The sequence below is a fragment of the Solea solea genome, chromosome 1 (assembly GCF_958295425.1).
Source record: "Solea solea chromosome 1, fSolSol10.1, whole genome shotgun sequence".
NCBI lineage: Eukaryota > Metazoa > Chordata > Actinopteri > Pleuronectiformes > Soleidae > Solea > Solea solea.
Genome location: NC_081134.1, coordinates 3,531,023 through 3,550,429, shown reverse-complemented (window position 1 = coordinate 3,550,429; position 19,407 = coordinate 3,531,023). Strand labels below are relative to the sequence as shown.

General features: G+C 41.6%; 1 protein-coding gene across 1 annotated transcript in view; it reads right to left on the bottom strand.

The window, feature by feature from the left end:
• atp1a2a (ATPase Na+/K+ transporting subunit alpha 2a) overlaps positions 1-18,244 on the bottom strand; it is a 47,677-nt gene extending 29,433 nt beyond the window's left edge. Inside the window, exons 1-10 of the mRNA XM_058634215.1 lie at positions 18,139-18,244; positions 17,261-17,335; positions 15,508-15,567; positions 14,666-14,869; positions 11,685-11,798; positions 11,076-11,210; positions 7,638-7,755; positions 5,839-6,107; positions 2,585-2,783; positions 1,132-1,241 (exon numbers count right to left, since the gene is read on the bottom strand). Of these exons, the coding sequence (XP_058490198.1) occupies positions 1,132-1,241; positions 2,585-2,783; positions 5,839-6,107; positions 7,638-7,755; positions 11,076-11,210; positions 11,685-11,798; positions 14,666-14,869; positions 15,508-15,567; positions 17,261-17,335; positions 18,139-18,150 (1,296 nt within the window). The 5' untranslated portion in view covers positions 18,151-18,244. The remainder of the gene's footprint in view (positions 1-1,131; positions 1,242-2,584; positions 2,784-5,838; positions 6,108-7,637; positions 7,756-11,075; positions 11,211-11,684; positions 11,799-14,665; positions 14,870-15,507; positions 15,568-17,260; positions 17,336-18,138) is intronic.
• Positions 18,245-19,407: the final 1,163 nt, after the last annotated feature.

The following is a 19,407-nucleotide window of genomic DNA, read 5'->3' as shown; positions in this document are numbered from 1 at the left end:
TGATTGAAGGGTTTTTGGACGGTGGTGGATAAACAAACTTGACATGAATTTGAGCACTGATGACTGGGACTCAGGTTGTTGAAGATAATGACTTTTTTGTTTTTGATTTTGGCATATGCTATTTGAAACAATGACAGATAACTTATAAATACAAAATCAAATTACAATTACAATTGAAACTCAACTCTCTTGAGACTCATGTTTACTGTATATGGGACAAATTTAAACAATAAAAGCTGTTTTTTCTATCTCTATTAAACTGTGCAATTCAGGTAATGGGAACTTAACTTTGGACACAACTACTTTGCAAATCATCTTTTCATCACTTTTTTATTTTTCACTTCCAACTGGACTGGTATCATGTGGCTGATGTGAGATTACAAATATTCAAATCAGCAAATGTGCACAGCTGGGGCAGTTAACAAACAAACGAACAAACAAACAAACAAACAAACAGGACCTTGCTCAAATCTTCACACTGTCTGAAAGATCAAGGTCCGTCCTTAAGTGTTAAAGTGATACAGTTTAATCTCCTGGCTCTTTTTACAGGTATTCCTTATCATTTTTTATCACTTTTCATTGCCTAAAACGACTGTAGACCAGCTCATGTCTAGACCTTCCCCTTTCTTTCACACTCCTTTTCATTATTTCAGTTTATCGCGATGAGAACTGATGCCTCAAATTATCCTCAAACACGTGCAGTTAATGCGAGTAGCAAAGGCTTTTACTCGAACACCAGGGACTTCATCACAAAAGTCTTGTCATGGATGTAGAAGAACAAGTTTGGTCATTATTTCCCTTGTTTTCACATCATTATACTGCTGCCTTGTACGGAAAGGATCGGAATATTTGCTCTCCTGTTTTTTTGAGTGGCATCTCACCTGCAACTGATGTTGTTAGTTTCACCCTACTGGCAAAACCATGGAGGCAAAATCACGTCTCATGAATAATGTGCATGTATGATTTGATACAAATCTTAAAAAAATGCCAGCTCATGATGTCCTTGGATTAAACTAAACCTATTATACCACGCTGTATTAGAGAGGGGAGATAATTCACGAGACCAGAGTGCTAATGCCAAGGATTTGGAAAGTTGCAGTTGTAGTGTCAGTGTTGGGTGAAAGTTTATACCATCTGGAGAGGAAAGTCCTCCTGTCCGGCTTTGAAATCAGCTCTGTTGCACAGACCGGCCACACGAGACAGAGCAGCCCAAGTAGCAGAGGTCTTGTCAAAACCCAAACCTGTGAGAAAGAGCGGGGGAAGTTGAGTTAGATTCCTTTTTTTTTTTTTAGCAGCAGTTCATGCAGAATTTATGTTACTGACTCAACTCTGGGTTCATAGGGCAGCACTGGATATTGTAGCTACATAACAGAATCCGGGTCAGTTAAGTCGAGCAATCACTTTTTCTTGACAGAAGCGATTTTTTTTTCTTTTCTCTGCAGGTCTGCACAATGGCATTCATTTTTAACTGAAATGTTTGGAAAATCCTCATATGAAAATTTCATCCCTCCTCTCGCAGCCTAACTGAAAATGACCTCCTCGCTGCTGCCCCTGCATTTATTATTCATCTTAGCCCGAACTCTCCAGAGCGGTGGTTCTCCAAGTGTGGGCCGCAGCCCCCTTGTGGGCCGTGGCATTACTGCAGGTGGGCCGTGAAAGGTCGTCACATTATAAATAAATAACTTGTTCTTAATTTTCAGTTTTGTAATTAAGTTGCTGTGAAATACAGTACAGAATATATATCTATAGCACTTTGTTGTGAAGCGAACCTTTCAAATATGACATGGATCCCAGCCATAAGAATCACAAGCATGTGTTGAAAGTTGTGCGAGTTCAAAAATGAAGGGAAACGGAGAGATTATGGTGATCTTTGTCTTTGCATCCCCATTTTCACGTGAAAACAATAACATATAAGAGAATTATTGGTCCTAGTTTCATGATTCAGAGGACGTGTGGGAATGGCAGCATGCAAACGTTGTGCACGCGTCACGCAACATAAAACGCACTGGGCCAAGCTGCGGCTGGAGCTGCTGCGCTGCGAAAAAAAGGCTCCGACTCCTGTGACAGCTGCGAAAGCACAGCATTCTGCTCCACTCAAGAGTGAATACACTGCGCTTTTCTTCAGCCTTTTGCACAGTTTCAGCTGTATGGTCTTTGTCAGCGCTGCTGGCTATTCAGTGCCTTACTCAGTCCACATTAGTATGCACAGTACTCCTGTTGTTTCTCTCCTTGCTAAAAGCGTCTTTGGAAATTCTCCTTGCTTTTATTGCCACTTTGCAGGAGACTGGAATCCAGTCGCTTCCACTGAGGCACTTTTGCTTTGGACTTCTGGGAAAAGGCCTGTTTTGTCGCTGAGGGCTGAGGGTTGTGCCACCGTCTGCCACGCCACTGCTCAGTTAATGCAGTAGCACGAGTAGCAATGTCAGATGGCAGCGCCAACCCTGGGCAGATGAATATCAGCAGGTGGTCACACTTCCCCTCTCTATTTCCACACACACACTCTCCTTTTGTATTTCTCACTCTGTCGTTCCCCTGAGCTCTCCTCCTCCACCCTTCCTCCTCTCTCCGACTCTCTCTGTTTTACCTGACTGGTCTTCAGTGGTGTCGGCCTCGTGGATCTGGTTGTCAAACCACATGTGGGCCACAGTCATGCGGTTCTGGGTCAGCGTGCCCGTCTTGTCAGAGCAGATGGTGGAGGTGGAGCCGAGCGTCTCTACGGCCTCCAGGTTCTTCACCAGACAATTCTTCTTGGCCATTCGCTTGGCAGTGAGAGTCAGGCACACCTGGGGAGATGGTGGGAGGTGAGAAAGGGGGAGAAGGGAAGGAGAGCGGGGAGGGGACAGGTGATGAGCGTGTGTACACACTGGTGCATTCATGTGTTTGTGTTTGTGAACCCATGCGTGGTCCAGGTGCCTTAAAGCAAACGTACGTGTGTGCACGTGTGTATCTGCAGCAGGTGCACAGGCACATGAATATACGACGCACAAATTATACATGTTGTGAGAGACGCATCGGCGTACATTAATTAAAACTGACCACATTATTTCACAGCAGTACAAACACTTCCGCACACAGCGCGCGGTGTTTTCAATTAAAGGTGAAAGCAACTGAAGGAAACCAGTCACTGTGAGTTAATTTATTTTCTGTGACCAGTGAAATGTCGACTGATGGCGTTTCAAATGCCAGCTGGCATTCGGGCTCAGCTCACACTTTGTTTATTGTTGCAAAAAAAAAAAAGGAAAAAGTAAGATGCACCTCAGCATTTGAGCAACTTCAACATCCTGTAATAAATCACCCGCGTTCCGCAGAATCGTTAGAGCTGCAGTTAATGTTCACTGAGGTTGAATTAGTGTTAGGAAATGCACTGGTGTAACTCTTAACATTGATGTTCCATTCAGGTGTGCCAACAACAAGGCATGACAGGAAGCCAGCAGGCAAAATATCAGGCTTCTGGAGCTGGCACTCTCAGAGCTGCACTAATCAATATTTGTAAGAATGGATCAAATGTGAAAGCAGCTGCTCATAATGAAAACTCAAAGGAGAATCAACACCCAACTCAGCAGATTTCCTCAGTTCGGTGCAGTTTTCAGGCCGCTATTAGCTGAAAAAGTTTGGTTTTCAGGTCTGAAAAAGTCCCAACAAGACAATTTACAGCCACTCTAAGGCAATTAATCAGCAACCTGACCATCTCCAGGCAAAGCTAGTGACAGGCTGGTGTAGAAACTCAAAGGGGAGCGCAATAAGGGGCTAAAGGAGAAAAAACACAGGACACATTTTTGTGTCAGGTCCCGAGAAATATCCTCGAAGGTAGAGAGAGCAGGATTTTGTCTTTTATTTTGACATTATTGAGTGACAGTAGGCTCTTCTTCTAAGTCTGTGCCATCACAGGAGACAATGACCAATCACAGAGCTCTTCAGAAGAGAGTGGACACTCCTATTATCCCTTTGGTGGAAAGTTCTCTATTCATCACTGGTCACAGTTAGAAACAAGACAAGACAAGTCGGACAATAAATGCAGTCAGGACGGACAGAGCGTTCCAGAGACGGAGGGTTGCCTCGAGTTATCCGTCACGTGAGAAACAAGAGTGTCATTTAATGAAGCATTAAATGTATTCACTACATTTCCTCAGTGTGCAGTAGAGATGAAGCTATACCTGCAGACGTAGGCAGAACCTGCGGGTCAGTCAAGACGGGTCATTAAAAAATTAGTATTTTAGATCAAACAAGGGTGGATTGCGGTCTGATGAGATGATGCATAATTGATAAGAAAAATATTAATACATAATCCACTAGCAGAATTGTAATGAAATATCGGTGAAGGTGCAGGCTTTAAAAATGAAAAAATCAAACATGTGTGGGAGAATGGTGAGTGGCCATCAAAGACTGTATAGATATACTGTATATTGTATATAATTGTATATAATCATACAATAAAATGGACCCAAAACACACCTCATTGGCAAATATTGTAATCTGTAGTGTGTATCCTGGAAAAAAAAAACACTCGGAAAAGTAAAAGACCAAAAAAACTATTACTTACAAAAAGTTTCTTCCAAATTGCAATTTATCATTTGCAAGACAAACAATAAGTGACCTTTAAATTATTTGTGCACAGCTGCCAAGTCATGACCTTTCCCTACGCCTCTGTTCACTTTCTATTCCCAGAAGTGTATTATGACCTGTCCTTGAAACAAGAGGAAACTTGTTTATCATGTAGTGAAGCGCTTTAAAGTGAAGTATTCTCACTGCAAATACAAGAGGAGGGTGTTCAGCAACATTATAACCACCACTCAGTGTGTGTGTGTGTGTGTGTGTGTGTAACAGGGAAAAATAGAGAGAAGTGACGGGAGAAGCTCAAGAGAATCCGAACTCTACTCACGCTGCAGAAACATGAAATCAGGAATATGTTTTAATTGTAGAGCTGCAACTATCGATTATTTTCTCGATTAATCGATGAATCGTTTGGTCCATAAAATATCAGAAAACCATAAAAATGTTGATCAGTGTTTCGTCAAACCTGGAAATGATGATGTTCTCAATTGTCTTGTTTTGTCCACAAACCAAAATGATTGACTTTTAATGATTCATTTGTTATCCAGAGCAAAGAAATGAAGAAAATATTCATATTTAAGAAGCTTAAACAATCAGAAATCTTGTTTTAATCATGAAAAAAGCGATAAAACCGATTAATCGATTATCAAAATAGTTGTCGATTAATTTAGTAATCGATTAATCGTTTCAGCTCTATTTAATTGATTATTAATCAATAACTTAATGAATTATCAACTATTCTATCCAACTATAACTATCAATGAAGAAAAATATATATCCACATCAGCGGCGACATGAGTGTGAAAAAAATTATGTTTATTTAACAACATAAGAGACTAGATGACCTCTGCAGTTGGGCACAGGAAAAAACAAAAACAAATTATATTGGTATCTGTTATTGGCCAAAGCAAGTCAGATAGAGTCAAAAAGTCCAATATTGTGCATCCCTAGATGTTTTTGCTGCTTCAATGTGAATATTTTCTGGTTTCTTTGCTCAGCATAATAAATAAATCATTAAACTTTGGTTTGTGGACAAAACTACACACTCGAGAACATCATCATTTCCAGGTTTGGTAAACACTGATTAACATTTTCTGACATTTTATGGACCAACCTTGATAAATCCATTCCGAAAATAATTGTTAGTTGCAGCCCTAGGTTTTTTTTTGTGTGATAGGACGTGAGGACACGTTCACGATGCATTGGGAGCATTTATTAACGTAAGATCTGGATGTTCCACGTCTGAATGGGGTTACAAAGGAGAGACAAAGTTCCACACATACTTACAGTGACAGTCGCCAGCAGTCCCTCAGGCACATTAGCAACAATGATGCCGATGAGGAAGATGACGGCCTCCAGCCACGTGTAGCCCAGGATAAGGGACAGGATGAAGAAGGACACGCCCAGGAAGACGGCAACGCCCGTGATGATGTGGATGAAGTGTTCAATCTCGATGTTGATGGGCGTCTGGCGGACTTCCAGCTCAGACGCCAGCGTAGCGATGCGCCCCATCACCGTGCGGTCCCCGGTGGCTATCACCACGCCGTGTGCCGTACCTGAGAGGGACGGACGGACTCACTGTCAGTCACTCCGGACCGAAACATTACTCTGACATATTTCTTTGAAAAGAAAAAAAGAAGGCTTGTTCAAAAGTGTTTTACAGAACATATTGAAATGACATTTCCTGAGCAAAAGAGCAAACATTTGGATGATTTATCACTTCTAACAGAAACTCCATGTCAGGAGGCAGGAACGGAGTAGTCAGTAGTTTCAAAGCAAGCTCTTCAAATGTGACATCAGGGGAGTACAAACCCGAGGATTAAAGGTTTAACTCTCAACAGTGGGATCCAGGGCCTTCACTGTGTCTCTTTCTGTACATGAGAGTGGCACATGAAGAGACAAATGATGGCGTGAGAATGGTGTATGAGACAGGAGACAGGAGGGAGGCTTGTGAAGGTGATGGCTGGATGAGGAGAAGTGATGGGTGGAGATGGATTATAAGTGTTGTCCAGTGATTGATGGTCATTTGGGCTGAACAGATGCCGGACTAAACGAGTGTGGAGAGAATCTTAATCTCATACGCGAGCACATTTCGCAGCACACAGCGTGACTACTCTCTCATCAGTACTAATGAATAGGAGGACGAGGAGACGGACAAGGAAAAAGATACTACAACTGATTAGTATAAAAATGATTTCTAGCCCTTTTATCTTTAGAAACATAAAATAAATTGCCACGACACTGGGGAGGAAGCAGAGAGCGCAGATACATCTTGAAACCTCTGAGTGAGCTAATGTAGTGGGGGTTTTATATGTAATATGGGTTAAAGCTGGGGTCAGGCAACTTATTTCTGGCATTATTATTAAATAATAACATGTATATCAAGTGATATAAGAGAGAACTCGACTTCTGCACCTCCTCCAGACTTCTTTTCCAATCTACAAAACAATAAATGCCATAAAACGTGTGAAAAGATGGCCAACATCTTGTCTACCCCAGCCTTAAGTGACCTTTTAACACATTCTACACAGATGGAACAAAAGTAACACACTCATCATCGTTGAAAGTTTTCGTTACTAATTCTGAGATCCAGTTTTTGAAACTGGCACATCTTCTTTTTTTTCTTTCTCACTAAATCCTTAATTTCAGCTTTCACGTTCTTTCCCTGCTCGGAAAAAAAGGTGATTTTAAAGTCTACAGTTCCAACTCGACTACATGATATGATTGAAACATCCCAAAAAGCAAAAAAAAAAAAAACTGACCTTGGCGTGGGATTGTTTTTCTCCTGCTTCCAAATTTAGAAAAATTGATTGGATTTACAGACTGAATCGTCTTCATCTGACCTGAACCTGACATCTATTTCATCACACAGAGTTCACCTCTTCACTGTAAATGTCACCATTTCAATTTAGCTGAAGTTATTGATGAAGCTGCAGACGCTCGCCACATAGTATTCTATCTGTAGCATATCAAAGGGAAATCTTCATTAATGATCTCTGTACTGAAAATAAAAATAAATAATATAAATAAATAAAACAAAAGAAAGGCAAAGAAGAGACATTCACGGCCAGACGTGGCTTACTGACCCTCGACGCAGTTGGTGGAAAAGAAACTGATGTTGCGGGTCTCGAGGGGATTTTCGTGCGTGAACTCCGGGGAGCGAGTCTGGGGCTCCGACTCTCCCGTCAGAGAGGAGTTGTCCACCTTCACAGAGAGAGTGGGAGAGGAAAACAAGTGTTATAAAAATGTGTTATCCAAGTGAGGCCAACAGAAAGAGGAAGAGGAGAGAGTGAGGTAGAAGAATCTGATAGGACGGAAATGAAAGAAGCAGCACTTCTAAGCAGTGTAACACTCTTGTGGGGTTCTCGCGCTGCTTCAAAATCAAGAATGAACTTGAAATGAACAGTGGTCAAGCTCACAAAAGCCAGCAGGAGACATGTGGACCAGATCCCCCTGGGACCCACAAGGGACCCCTCTTAGGGATGAGGATGAAATAATTGGTAGCAGTTCCTCACTGTTCCAATGTAAGTATCAATAAGCACCTGGACAATCGATATTTAAGTTACATTCACTCTCATTTAGAAGTGTGAGTGCAGTTCACTTGTATTTCCTGCTTCCCAACCCTTCCCCTAATAGTGACGGGCAAATTTAAGGAATTTTTAAGTCTTTTTAACTGTTTGGCATTGATCTTGGCTTTGTTCCGGCTGACTCTGACCGCTAATATTGCAGCGTCTCTGGCGCAGCCTCCAAACTCTAGCGTTGGCAGAAACTGTGACTGAAGGTAACACTTGTTACATTAAACATGTAACTGTACTCAAGACACTTTTCGGCACGCCCCCAGACGGATTCCGTACTACAGCTATTCAAAATATTGTTATTGCCTTTGCTTCCCTTATTGCTCGTAAAAGAATAATTTTATTATGGAAGTCTCCTCAACCACCATCAATCAAAGTTTGGCTACATGATATTTTGGGTCTTCTGAAACTGGAGAAGATCAAATTCTCACTTAGAGGGTCATCTAACAGATTTTATACTCATTGGAGACCACTACTTGATTATTTAGATGGGCTACCTGCTTTAGAGGTTTCTTTGTAAGGTCCCACTGTGTGGGTGTGTATGTACTCTTTCCTCTGTTTCGGTCCACCTGTGGCGGGTTCCCCCATGATTTGTTCACTTAACTGAGGAATAGGCAGCCGTTGATACTTTGCACATTTAATTTTCAGCACTAGCATCTTACATTCTTAGTTTATTATTGAATTACTACTGTTTTATTATATATGTATGTAAATGTTTCTATGTGTATATGTATTTCTATTTATTTGTGTTTATTTTTTTTTATGTATTTGTTTATTTATTTATTTATTTTTTTCATGATATAATGTAATCGTTTATTGTTCATTTATGTTTAAGTCCAAAAAAGAAAAAATATGCTGTATCCATTCACGCACTTTATGTATATGACTTGCATTTGATAAATAAAAGTTATATAAAAAAAAATAATAATCCCAGAAATGACGGCGGCGGCAGCAGCAGCAGCAGCCAGAGGACCCAGGGAATATGACTCGACGAAAAAACAGCTGATGTCACAAGGCTGTTGCCAAGTTTATTGTGAAAGATTTAAAGCTCTTGGCTACAGTGGAGTCCATTAGTTTAAATAGAAGTCCCCGGCCACTGGTGGTGAGGAAAGAAGTCTTATTTACTCTCACGTACAGCTCTACCATCACAACCTTTGTGTCCAGACGTCCTCAGCATCAAATTATAGAAAAGTATCACCGGTAGTATTGATAATTGTAAGTATCTATAAAATCCTAACGTCATAAAATGATCACTGTTACCAGGAGTATTTCTCTAAAATGACAGAATACATGGACAGATTCAAACAGACGTAGATAACGAGGTGACATTTTCGGGGACATAAGTCAACGGACTGGGTACTTGGGTATGGACAGAGGGAGAAATCTAACTTCCCAGAAAGAACATATTCCTATCAATATTTATTCCAGTGTCAAATAATCTGGCCATTTCATGACAGATAGTGCAACTGGTCACTGTGGTTTCTAGGTTTATGTCGAGCGATCGATCTGACAGGATTATCCACGACGGTGTGACAACCTAACCGATCTATCTTCAAAGCCTTTCATACATAATTCAGGATTATAGTGTTACCCAGTTTGTGATCATTGCTCGGACATGCACTTTTATTAAACAACTTAATCACTGTGTGCAGAAACGCCGCAGCGACCAACCCAGGCATTTATCTTCTTTAAAAATAGAAGGAGAAATACAGTATTTATTATTTAATGCTATCCAACCCCCCCCCCCCCCCATGTCCCATAAGTAGGTCAAGAGCATATAGTTAATACTGCATGTGGGTCATTAAGACATGGACATTATTCATAAGACACCGCATGTCCAGGTTTTGTTTGTTTACATGAGGACTGAGCAACACAAGAACAATATACAGTATATATTCATATAAATAAAGTTGATCTTTACAAAGTGTTGTTCTTCTTTTTAATGTTTTTAGCTCAGGCTCAAGGGGAAGGCAAAATAGATGAGTGGGCCTGTTGGTCCACTTTTGTCCAGACTTAATTATCTTGACAAATATCCACTTGGTCGCCAGTTACTCAGTGAAATATCTCCACATTTACAAGATGGTTTGGCACAAACGTTTGATCAGACTTTCACGATCCTATAAATCCCACGAGTGGCGAGTCCCTGACATTTTGTGTTGTGCCACTGGTGGACATTTGTGGGTTGTTGTTTTTTTTGGCAAACGTCTCACCAGCCTTTTGGACGAGTCGCCATGAAATTTTACCAGCAAACATTCACATCCGCGGGGTGACTCGTAATTACTTTTCAGCGGGCCAAGTTTTTCTTCATGACCAATGATCTGAGGGCGATCCCATCAGCCTCAGCTGTAACTTAAACTTGCAGATGAGGAGGTGGGAACATGAAATCAGGGACGTTTTATAAAAGGGAGCCAATAAGCTATCAAATTAGGAATTCAGCCCTGCCTTTTTTAATTAAAAATGAAAACAACCAGAAATTTTGATTTGAAAAACGACTTCTTTTTTTTTTCCTTGATCAGATGTTGTGAGCATGATTATTATTTTCTTCATGTGCTCATGATGATTGGATTTTTGAATATCCATGTCAGAAAATGATGGTTGTTGTTCATCTGTAATTATATTTATCTATTTAATTCTTGTTGTGTTGTGGTGTTGGAACTTCACTTCCTATCTTTTTTCTTTTTTTTCCTTGTGGGGAAACTGTAATATAGCATAAATAATAATATTATTACCTCTGACAATTTTTGCCTAGTATCATTATTTGTATGCTGTGGCCGTTAATCTGAAAACGGGCTCTATCATGCAATACTATCAGACCTGACTGAGGGAGCGTTTGTGTGTATACAGTGGCAAGAAAGAAAGAAAGAAAGAATGTAGAGATTACGGAGCTACTGTAATCCCACCCTGACACCTGCAGCCTCCCCTGGGATGAGACCAGCACTCCTCCCCTACCTTGCATCCGCTGGAGGAGACCACTCGAAGGTCAGCCGGGATGCGGTCTCCCCCTTTGATCTCTACCAGATCTCCCAGCACCACAAACTCCGCATTGATCTGCATCTTCTCCCCCTCCCGTATCACCAACGCTTGCTGGCATGGAGAAAAAAGGAAGTGAGAAGGGAGAGAAGGGAGAGAAGGGAGTGTGCGGAGGAGAGAGTGAGCGTGGAAACAGAGAGAGGGTTTAGTCAGAGCAGGCGATGGGAGAGGGATTAAAAAAGAAGAGAAGGGGAGCCAGCAGATGTAGAGGTAAGTGAAAGGCAGATATACAGAGAGGGAAGTGAGTGTAAAAAGACAGTCCAGGAGAAAAGGAGGCACAAGTAGGGAGTGAGAAGAGCCTACACAGATTAAAGAATTAGGCAATCAAAGTGCCAGAGGTGAATAACGTGAGAGGAGTTTTTATGTAAAACACACTCACGATCTGAAGTTGTCTCAAACATTTATTCTTCCTTTGTGCAAGCTTATTAGGTTTCCACTCAAGTGAGTGTGTAAGCCCGACTTGAGGGATGGCTTATTGATCGAGAAAGCACTTCGACTACACACCAAACACCGACTGCATCGACTCACCTGGGGCACCATTTTTTTGAAGGAGTCCATGATGCGGGAGCTCTTGGCCTCTTGGAAGTAGGAGAAACAGCCAGTGATGATCACCACGGCTGCCAACACCACACCCAGGTACAGCTGGAATCAAGGGCAAAGGTCAGCCACAGGGAGGGGAGAGGCCGGGTCATTATCGACTTAGGTTTGGGTGATGTAATGCATGTTTAAGCATATGAAATGAGGATTTAAAAGCTTTATACTGCTGTTTTTTAAATAAGGCAACTGTCGAAAATGTAGCGTATGAAAAAAGTTGTCAGTCTCAGTGGGAGTTTTAGATGGAAAAAGGCATCTTCGTGTTGAATTCTAGTGTCTGCTCCTGTTATCTAAGATGGTTCATTCAATGTTAGTCCAAGTGAACAGCTGTCTCCCAAACTCAGAACACCAAGAACTGAGGGCTTTGATCTGTGAGGCCACCAAGACTCACTGCAGCTGCACTTTGAAGACTTGTACTTAATGTATGTGAATGGAGGAGCACATGATTATGATTTTATGAGACTATTCCTGACTTCTTACAATGAAAAAAGAAACTGTGTAGAATGGTTGGTTATTTTACTCATTTACATACACAGCACTGTCATTTTACTCTATAGTGACCACATCTGGAAGAGCGAGGGTGGAATTGACGATTATATGTTTAACTTTTATATTCTTAGGGATTTTTTTTATAGCTTGTTTCAATGAATGAGTGTGTGTGTACGTGATTGTATTTGTTCTACTCTTGAGTCGTCTTATTCTCCTGCTCTGCTGATGATTTAAGCACAACAACAACAAGACACATCACACGTTTTCACTGTGTGAATCCATGAGTTCTAGTTGTCGATTACACAGTACGGTCTCAATTTAAGTGTAAACAGATTAAGTTATCAGAGTTAAGCTCTGCTGCCAGTTCTCCATGTTTTTAAATCTAAACTTAAAAAAACCAAAAAACTTTATTTTTTTCACCTCTCTCACATTTGTCCCGAAAGGGGCGACACATCTGCATTTTAAAGGTTTAAAGATTGTTTAATTTGGGCAGAGTGGCGCTGCTTCAGCCCGGCTAAATCTTTCAGCTCGGTAAATAATAATGAAAACCAGGTTTTAAATAAAGACAACAGTGATGTGTGTTCAGCCTTGTTAGGGCGGATTTTCATCTCAAATAAACGCTTGTGCATTATGCAGAGGCTCAAAGTGCCAAAGCTGCAGGCAGTCGGGGGCTTTGAAGTAGCTCACTAGAGCATCCAGCTGTACATACTGGGTACTGAATGTAGAGATTAAATCATGGGGAGATTAGGGTTATTACATGTGTGCATATGTGTGTGTGTATCTATCGCCTGTATGTCTCTGTATGTCTACATAAGAGGTTAATGCCGTCTGAGCTCTCGAGAGCAGTGAATGCCGATTGCATAATGACTCACAGCGCTGCCATGAGGCGCAGAATATAAATGACAGAGCTGAAGCCAGAGCCAGCGACAGCTCCCCCCCCCCCCCCCCGAGGGAGGTGAAGCACGGATTCTTTATCAGTACACACTAGAAGTCTGTACTAATAAGAACAGATTATAATAATGAAAATGAAGTTTATTTTCTTTTCCTCTTCTTTCTTAATCTACTTTGCTCACATTTCCCAGCTGTGCTGCCACACACAGCGGCATTCGGAAAGGAGATTAAGAATAAATCTGGGCTAAGTAGAGGCCATTTAAAGTCATGTAAGTAAATTAAGAATTTTGACCCTTCTGGTTTCAATAGAGGCCCACATGGTTGCTGCAGTGGTTGGCACGCTTGCAGCAAGAAGACCCGGGTTTGCGACCCGGTGAGAACTAGAGCCTTTCTTCTACTTGTTCTCCCCCTGTGTGTGTGTGTGTGTGTGTTTGTGGGTTTACTCCCACAGTCCAAAAACATGCAATGTGAGGATTAGGTAAATTGGACACTCTAAACTGACTGTAGGTGTGAGAGTGAATGGTTGTTGGTCTCTACATGTGTCCCAGTGATGGACTGACCATCTGTCCAGGGTGTGACCCCGCCTCTCGCCCTATGTCAGCTGAGATTGACCCTAATGTGGAGGATAAAGTGGTAGAAGATGGATGGATGTTTGACAATGTGATCAGAAGCTGAAGATCACATCTTTACAAACAACTACAAAGCAAAACCATCTATAGTCATATACATATGTATACATACATATGTATACATATGTATGTATATATATATATATATATATATATATATATATACATATGTATATATATATATATACATATGTATATATATATATGTATATACATACATATGTATATTTATATATATATAGTCATATATTACAAGAACAATTGTTATATTTTAGTATACATGTTTTTTTGTCTAAGTAAAGATACTCATTTAGTATAAAGGAGCTGCATGCAAAGCAGTTAAAACTGCGCTTCACGTTTTGACGTCGCTGGTGCCAATCCTAGCTGACATCGGGGTGAAAGGCGGACACGTCGCCAGTCCATCACAGGGACACATAGAGACAAACAACCATCCACTCTCACAGTCAATTTTGCCTAAACCCCAAAATGTGCATGTTTTTGGACTGTGGCAAAAAATCCCCACACCAACCATGTGGCCAATTTCCATTCCAATTTCAATCTACCTGGTCTAAACATGAAACGGGCTTTCAGTTATTAGAATCAGTAACTTGATTCAGTAAAATCTCCATGAAAAAAGCTTTTAAAAGCATTTGTTTTACACAAAAAAAAGTAATTTGGAACAATTAATTGTGGGATTATAATGAAAATTAACAACATTTACTCGTTAGATGATTTTGAATGAGATTAATTGCGCACTTAATTTCATTGTACCTGTTACAATGACAAATAAAGATATTCTATATTAACCAAATATATAAATGAAAATCAACTAAATCCAAACTGTATATTCAACTGTGTGTATATTAAGTATATGTATACGTGCATCATGTACAAGCGGTTTCTCACATTGTCATTGGGCGGCTCGTCCTCCATGGCCACCTGGATGCTGTAGGCCAGGAAGCAGAGGGTGGCACCGATCCAGAGCAGGATGGAGAAGCCGCCGAACAGCTGACGGCAGAACTTGATCCACTCGGGGGTGGTGGGTGGAGGAGTCAGGGAGTTTGGACCATCCCTGGCCAGAATCTCCGCAGCTCTGGCATTGGTCAAGCCCTAAGGAAAGAGGAAAAAGTTTCAGGAACGACATCCTCCACATCAGCGCTGGGAATTGTGTTTACGACACAAAGGACCCCATTTTCATTTCTGTGGCTTAAAAAGCGATTTCACTGCAGTTGGTGCAACATCAAGTATTCCTGTCTGGCCCATTTAACAACACATGTGAAGTGAACTGCGCGCCTCTTCTCAGCTAAAGTGCTCCGTCATACAACTGCTGGATTGAACTTTATCGAACAATGAACATCCTCAGCTTCACGCTTAATCAAGTCAAGGTATCAACAACACATATCTGATATACTAAGGTTTTTACAGCTTGTTCTATGTTTTTGACAAAATACCGCTGATAAAATCAGTTTAAATTCCTGCAATGTCACACGTAAGTTGAGCGGCAAATGTGCTCGCGGCATAAAGACTCCTGTGATGTATTGGTGTCTGCCTGTATATGGGATTTGAGGAGCTTGTGTATCAAAATGTGTGTTTGTGTGATTGAGGGATTAAAGATGAAGAAGCCTCAAGGTGAAGCTGGATGTTGCTTTCTGGTTTTCAGGGTGAGCAGAGATTACATCTCTATATGTGATATTCTACTTTTTGTTGAGTGGGTGAAAATGTGTGTGTGTGTGTGTGTGTGTGCTTACCCGTGTGAGGTCCACACCGTAGCGTTTTCCCAAATCGTCCAGAGCTATTTTGTGGTCATCCTGCAGGGATAAGATGTTCCTTTTTATAGTTTAGTGGAACAGGAACATTTTTTTTTTTTTACAGAATCAAAGTAACTTAACTCGCCAGTGAAATGACTTTAAAGCGATTTTGAGTGTGACACAGCTTTACATTCACCGTTCTCTGTTCTCCGGGAACTGGAGCAGTTTGACTGTGGCTATAAAGGGAAGCATATTAAGTGACGAAAGTGATGCTCGAACAAGATCGTGAAGGTGTAGCACTGAATCTCACTGGGAAAACATCCTTTCTCGCCGTCGCTCATGGATTCTGGGGATTCACACGTGTGGTTTATTTATTATTTATTTATTCAGTGAAGTCCACTCACTCTGCATCTGCAAATAATCCTCCAAATGTGCCCAAATAAATATTGTAAAGAATGGAACGCTGATCAAAAGATCTAATGTTTGTTTATTATGTAGATTTTTGTCCCTTTGTAAAGGGTTTTAGTCTCAACCTTCTAGTCTAAAACAAGTCCGAAGTCGAGTCGCTGCTTTAAACCAAGAAAGTTATGTTAAGTCGTATCTTTATAGAAGATGAAGATGATTTCCCAGATATTCCACATTTAAATATGTTTAAAAAAGAATGTCATTTTGTTCTGCTAGAGCTTTATCTGTAATAAAAAGAGTGTGTTACTCATACAATGTCATGACTGCTTCATGGTCCCATACAACTGAATTATAATAATAATTAACATCAATAAAATGGAAATAAAACCTACAGAGCCTAACATGTAAAGAAAAATATGTCACAATAAAAAGGTTGCAAACGAAGGAAAATCTGCCCTAAAGCTTTTAAAAACACTTTAAAACATCTTGTTTGTATACGCCACGGTCTATAGTGGTTGATTATTAGACTTGGAGTTTGGTGCTGAAACAGAACAAGCTTCTTCCTTCAGTCAACAATAAGGGAGGGATGAGTTCACTGGCCTCTTCACCTGTATTATCCCCGGTGGACCACAGTGAATTGTAGCTCCTCGCAATTTGGCCGCAGTCAACAACTTGCCCGAGTGTTCACAAAACAGTTTGCTTGTTAAGCTTTGTTTAAAAGCCCTTTACACCCAATATTGATCATGCATTGTCTAGAAAGCTATTTTAAGGATTTTTTGGGGGGGAGGGGGGGGGAATGTAGGAAATCGCCAAATGAGGACGTTGTTCCCAAGACAGACGGATCACTTAATTCCAAATTACCCCAAAATGTTGACATCCGAGGAAGCGTTCTCTTTAATCACTCACAGACCGACTTCCGAGCTTCATCAGAGACGAGCACGAGCAGCAAAACACACGCCAGTCTTCATGTGCATTGCTGAGCTGTTTTATTTTTTTTTTTTGACAGCACCTCAAAGAGCTACAGCTCTGCACAAGACAAAAACTCTGCACAGCGCTGCTGGTGGCCCACAAATTATTCAGTATCTCTCGGAGTACAAAGAAGAGCAGGCAGAGCGTGGTGGAACAGAAAGAATAGGACAGCCGGGGCTGAGAGAACTCATCCAGAACTGACTACGTTGAGCTGGTTGGATTGCCGTTTGTTTACGGGCCACTGTTTTCATTTATGGCCCCTGTTAAATAACCCGGTGACTTTGGTGTAGCGCTGTGTGAGAATTGCTCTGCAGCAATGGAATCAATCACTGTGCAGAGTGAGTGTGGGTTGGAGCAGTTGACAGCTTGTTTTTCTTACCAAGGCCACTTCCTTCTTCAGCTCATCCAAATCTCTGTCCTTCTTCCTCCTCTTTCCTACGCTCTCGGCTCCACGCTGGAGGGAAAAGAGGGCAATTAGCATACATCAGGCCCGCGGGCTACTGTCCTAAAACTGCCCACGGAAAATAAGTGGGGAAAAGTCACATGATTTTGTTCCTTTCACACTCATCACCACATATTACAACTGTGAACAATGGACGGTTTAATTTCACTCCTGGCAAACTATTCAGTACATACGGAAGAGGAAATTCCAGGTCCACATTTGTGTGTGTGTGTGTGTGTGTCACAGACAGATGGAAGAATGGTGCATCATGGAAATCATCTGCTGCTGTCAGTCTCTCCTAAGCAGCACGTGTGTGTGTGTGTGTGTGTGTGTCAGTGAAGGAAGGGTACACAAAGAGATTGAGAGGAGAGTGTGAGCAAGTGACAGGGAAAGAGTAATCAAAAAAATGAGCCAAAGAGAGAGAGAGAGACAGAGCATGGAGTCAGCGGAGTGCCTGAAATGTGTCTGGCATAGCAATTTTCCTCCCGCTGTGTGTAAGGACAATTACCAGCCTGTCCTCCACATAAAGGTAAATGGAATCAGGCCGATGGAAGACAATAAAAACAAAAATTACATAATTACACAATTAAACGACGAGCAGGGAAGCAAACCTATTGAGGGAGAAAAGCCATCATCCTTACTGTCTTTTAAAAGAAACACAGCAGCAGCAGCAGCAACAACAACACAGCTGCGCTCATCGGCCACATTTAGGGAAGTTCTCCATGATCCACGCTCCAAGTCCACGCCGTATGTTGTAACTGTACATAAGTACCACCGGGGCCTTAACATGTTGAAGTGAAATGAAGCAAACTCACCCCTTGACCCATGCTGGATGTCCAGACGTCGGCGGGTTATAATGTGAAGGACGGTGCTCTGGGGGCCACAGATGAGACCTCCTTCCCCCCCACACGTGTGGAAGACACTGGTGGCTTTTTTTGGGGCCTGGCAACCCCGACACCAAACGTCAGGGTAACCTGAGCCGTGTACACCCCCCACTCTCCACCCCACAGCTTCTCTGCACCAGGCACCACGACAAACACAAAATGTGTGTGTGTGTGTGTGTACACCTGCACCTGCTGGTACCACACACACACACACACACACACATACAGCCCCAGTAGAGAACAACAGCCCATCAATCACTGCTGTCAACGCAGCAAATGAAATTTTGCTCTGGACATAACATACAGTAGCTGTAATAAGTATGATAATGAGGGCGATTTAAAATGAAAAGGAGACACAGTGTCCAGCTGTTTGGAGTCTGAGGACACACAGAATCCTCAGGTATGATAGATCTGCTGTGATACAGCTGCTTAACTGTGTCTCAAAGATCAACTGTTCAAGTGTGTGGTGGTGATGGTGGGTTTTTTTCTCCCCCTTTACGTTTGCATTCAATGCTGCAGTTTGTTGAAAATCCAACACATTTGTAACATAAGGCAGGTCATCGCCACCGCGCCGACGCAACAGATGCTACAAATGATCCCGTGTCAGAGCACGATACCAAGTGTTCTCTCACTCGCTCACACATACGGTACCTAGATTTCATGCTTTTGGCTCCTGTTACTTTACAGTGTCTCTGTAAAGTCTCCTCACAGGCTGTTTTTGTCCCATTTTGCAGCAGATTTCTAAAATCTTTTTAATTTTGTTTTTGCAGCAAAAAGACGCAGGTTCTCTGGTTTCGTCCCACAGTCCAAAAATATTTGGGATTAGGTCAATTGACAAATAATAGACAAACACAGAGGCCTAAATTCAAGATTTATCATGATGTAGAAGGAAAAAGGCAACAGAAAGAGGAAGCTGGGCTCATCTCTGAGTCACTTTCCCCGGTTTAAATAAAACGTTCTGTTTTTGCAACTGCAACACTTAAGAAAACTGAAGGAAATGCCGTGTTTTCATTCTATAACTGTGTCCCCACATTAAATGAGACAACAGGAACAGAAAGCTAATCTTATTTGGCTCAACTGTGACTCTCAGTCCTGGCTTAAATTAAGATTGTAAACTCTAAAAAAGTAGTAAAGGAACACGATGCACATTAAAACCCAGCTGACCTCACTACATTGTGCATGTGTCAGCGACGTGGTTGC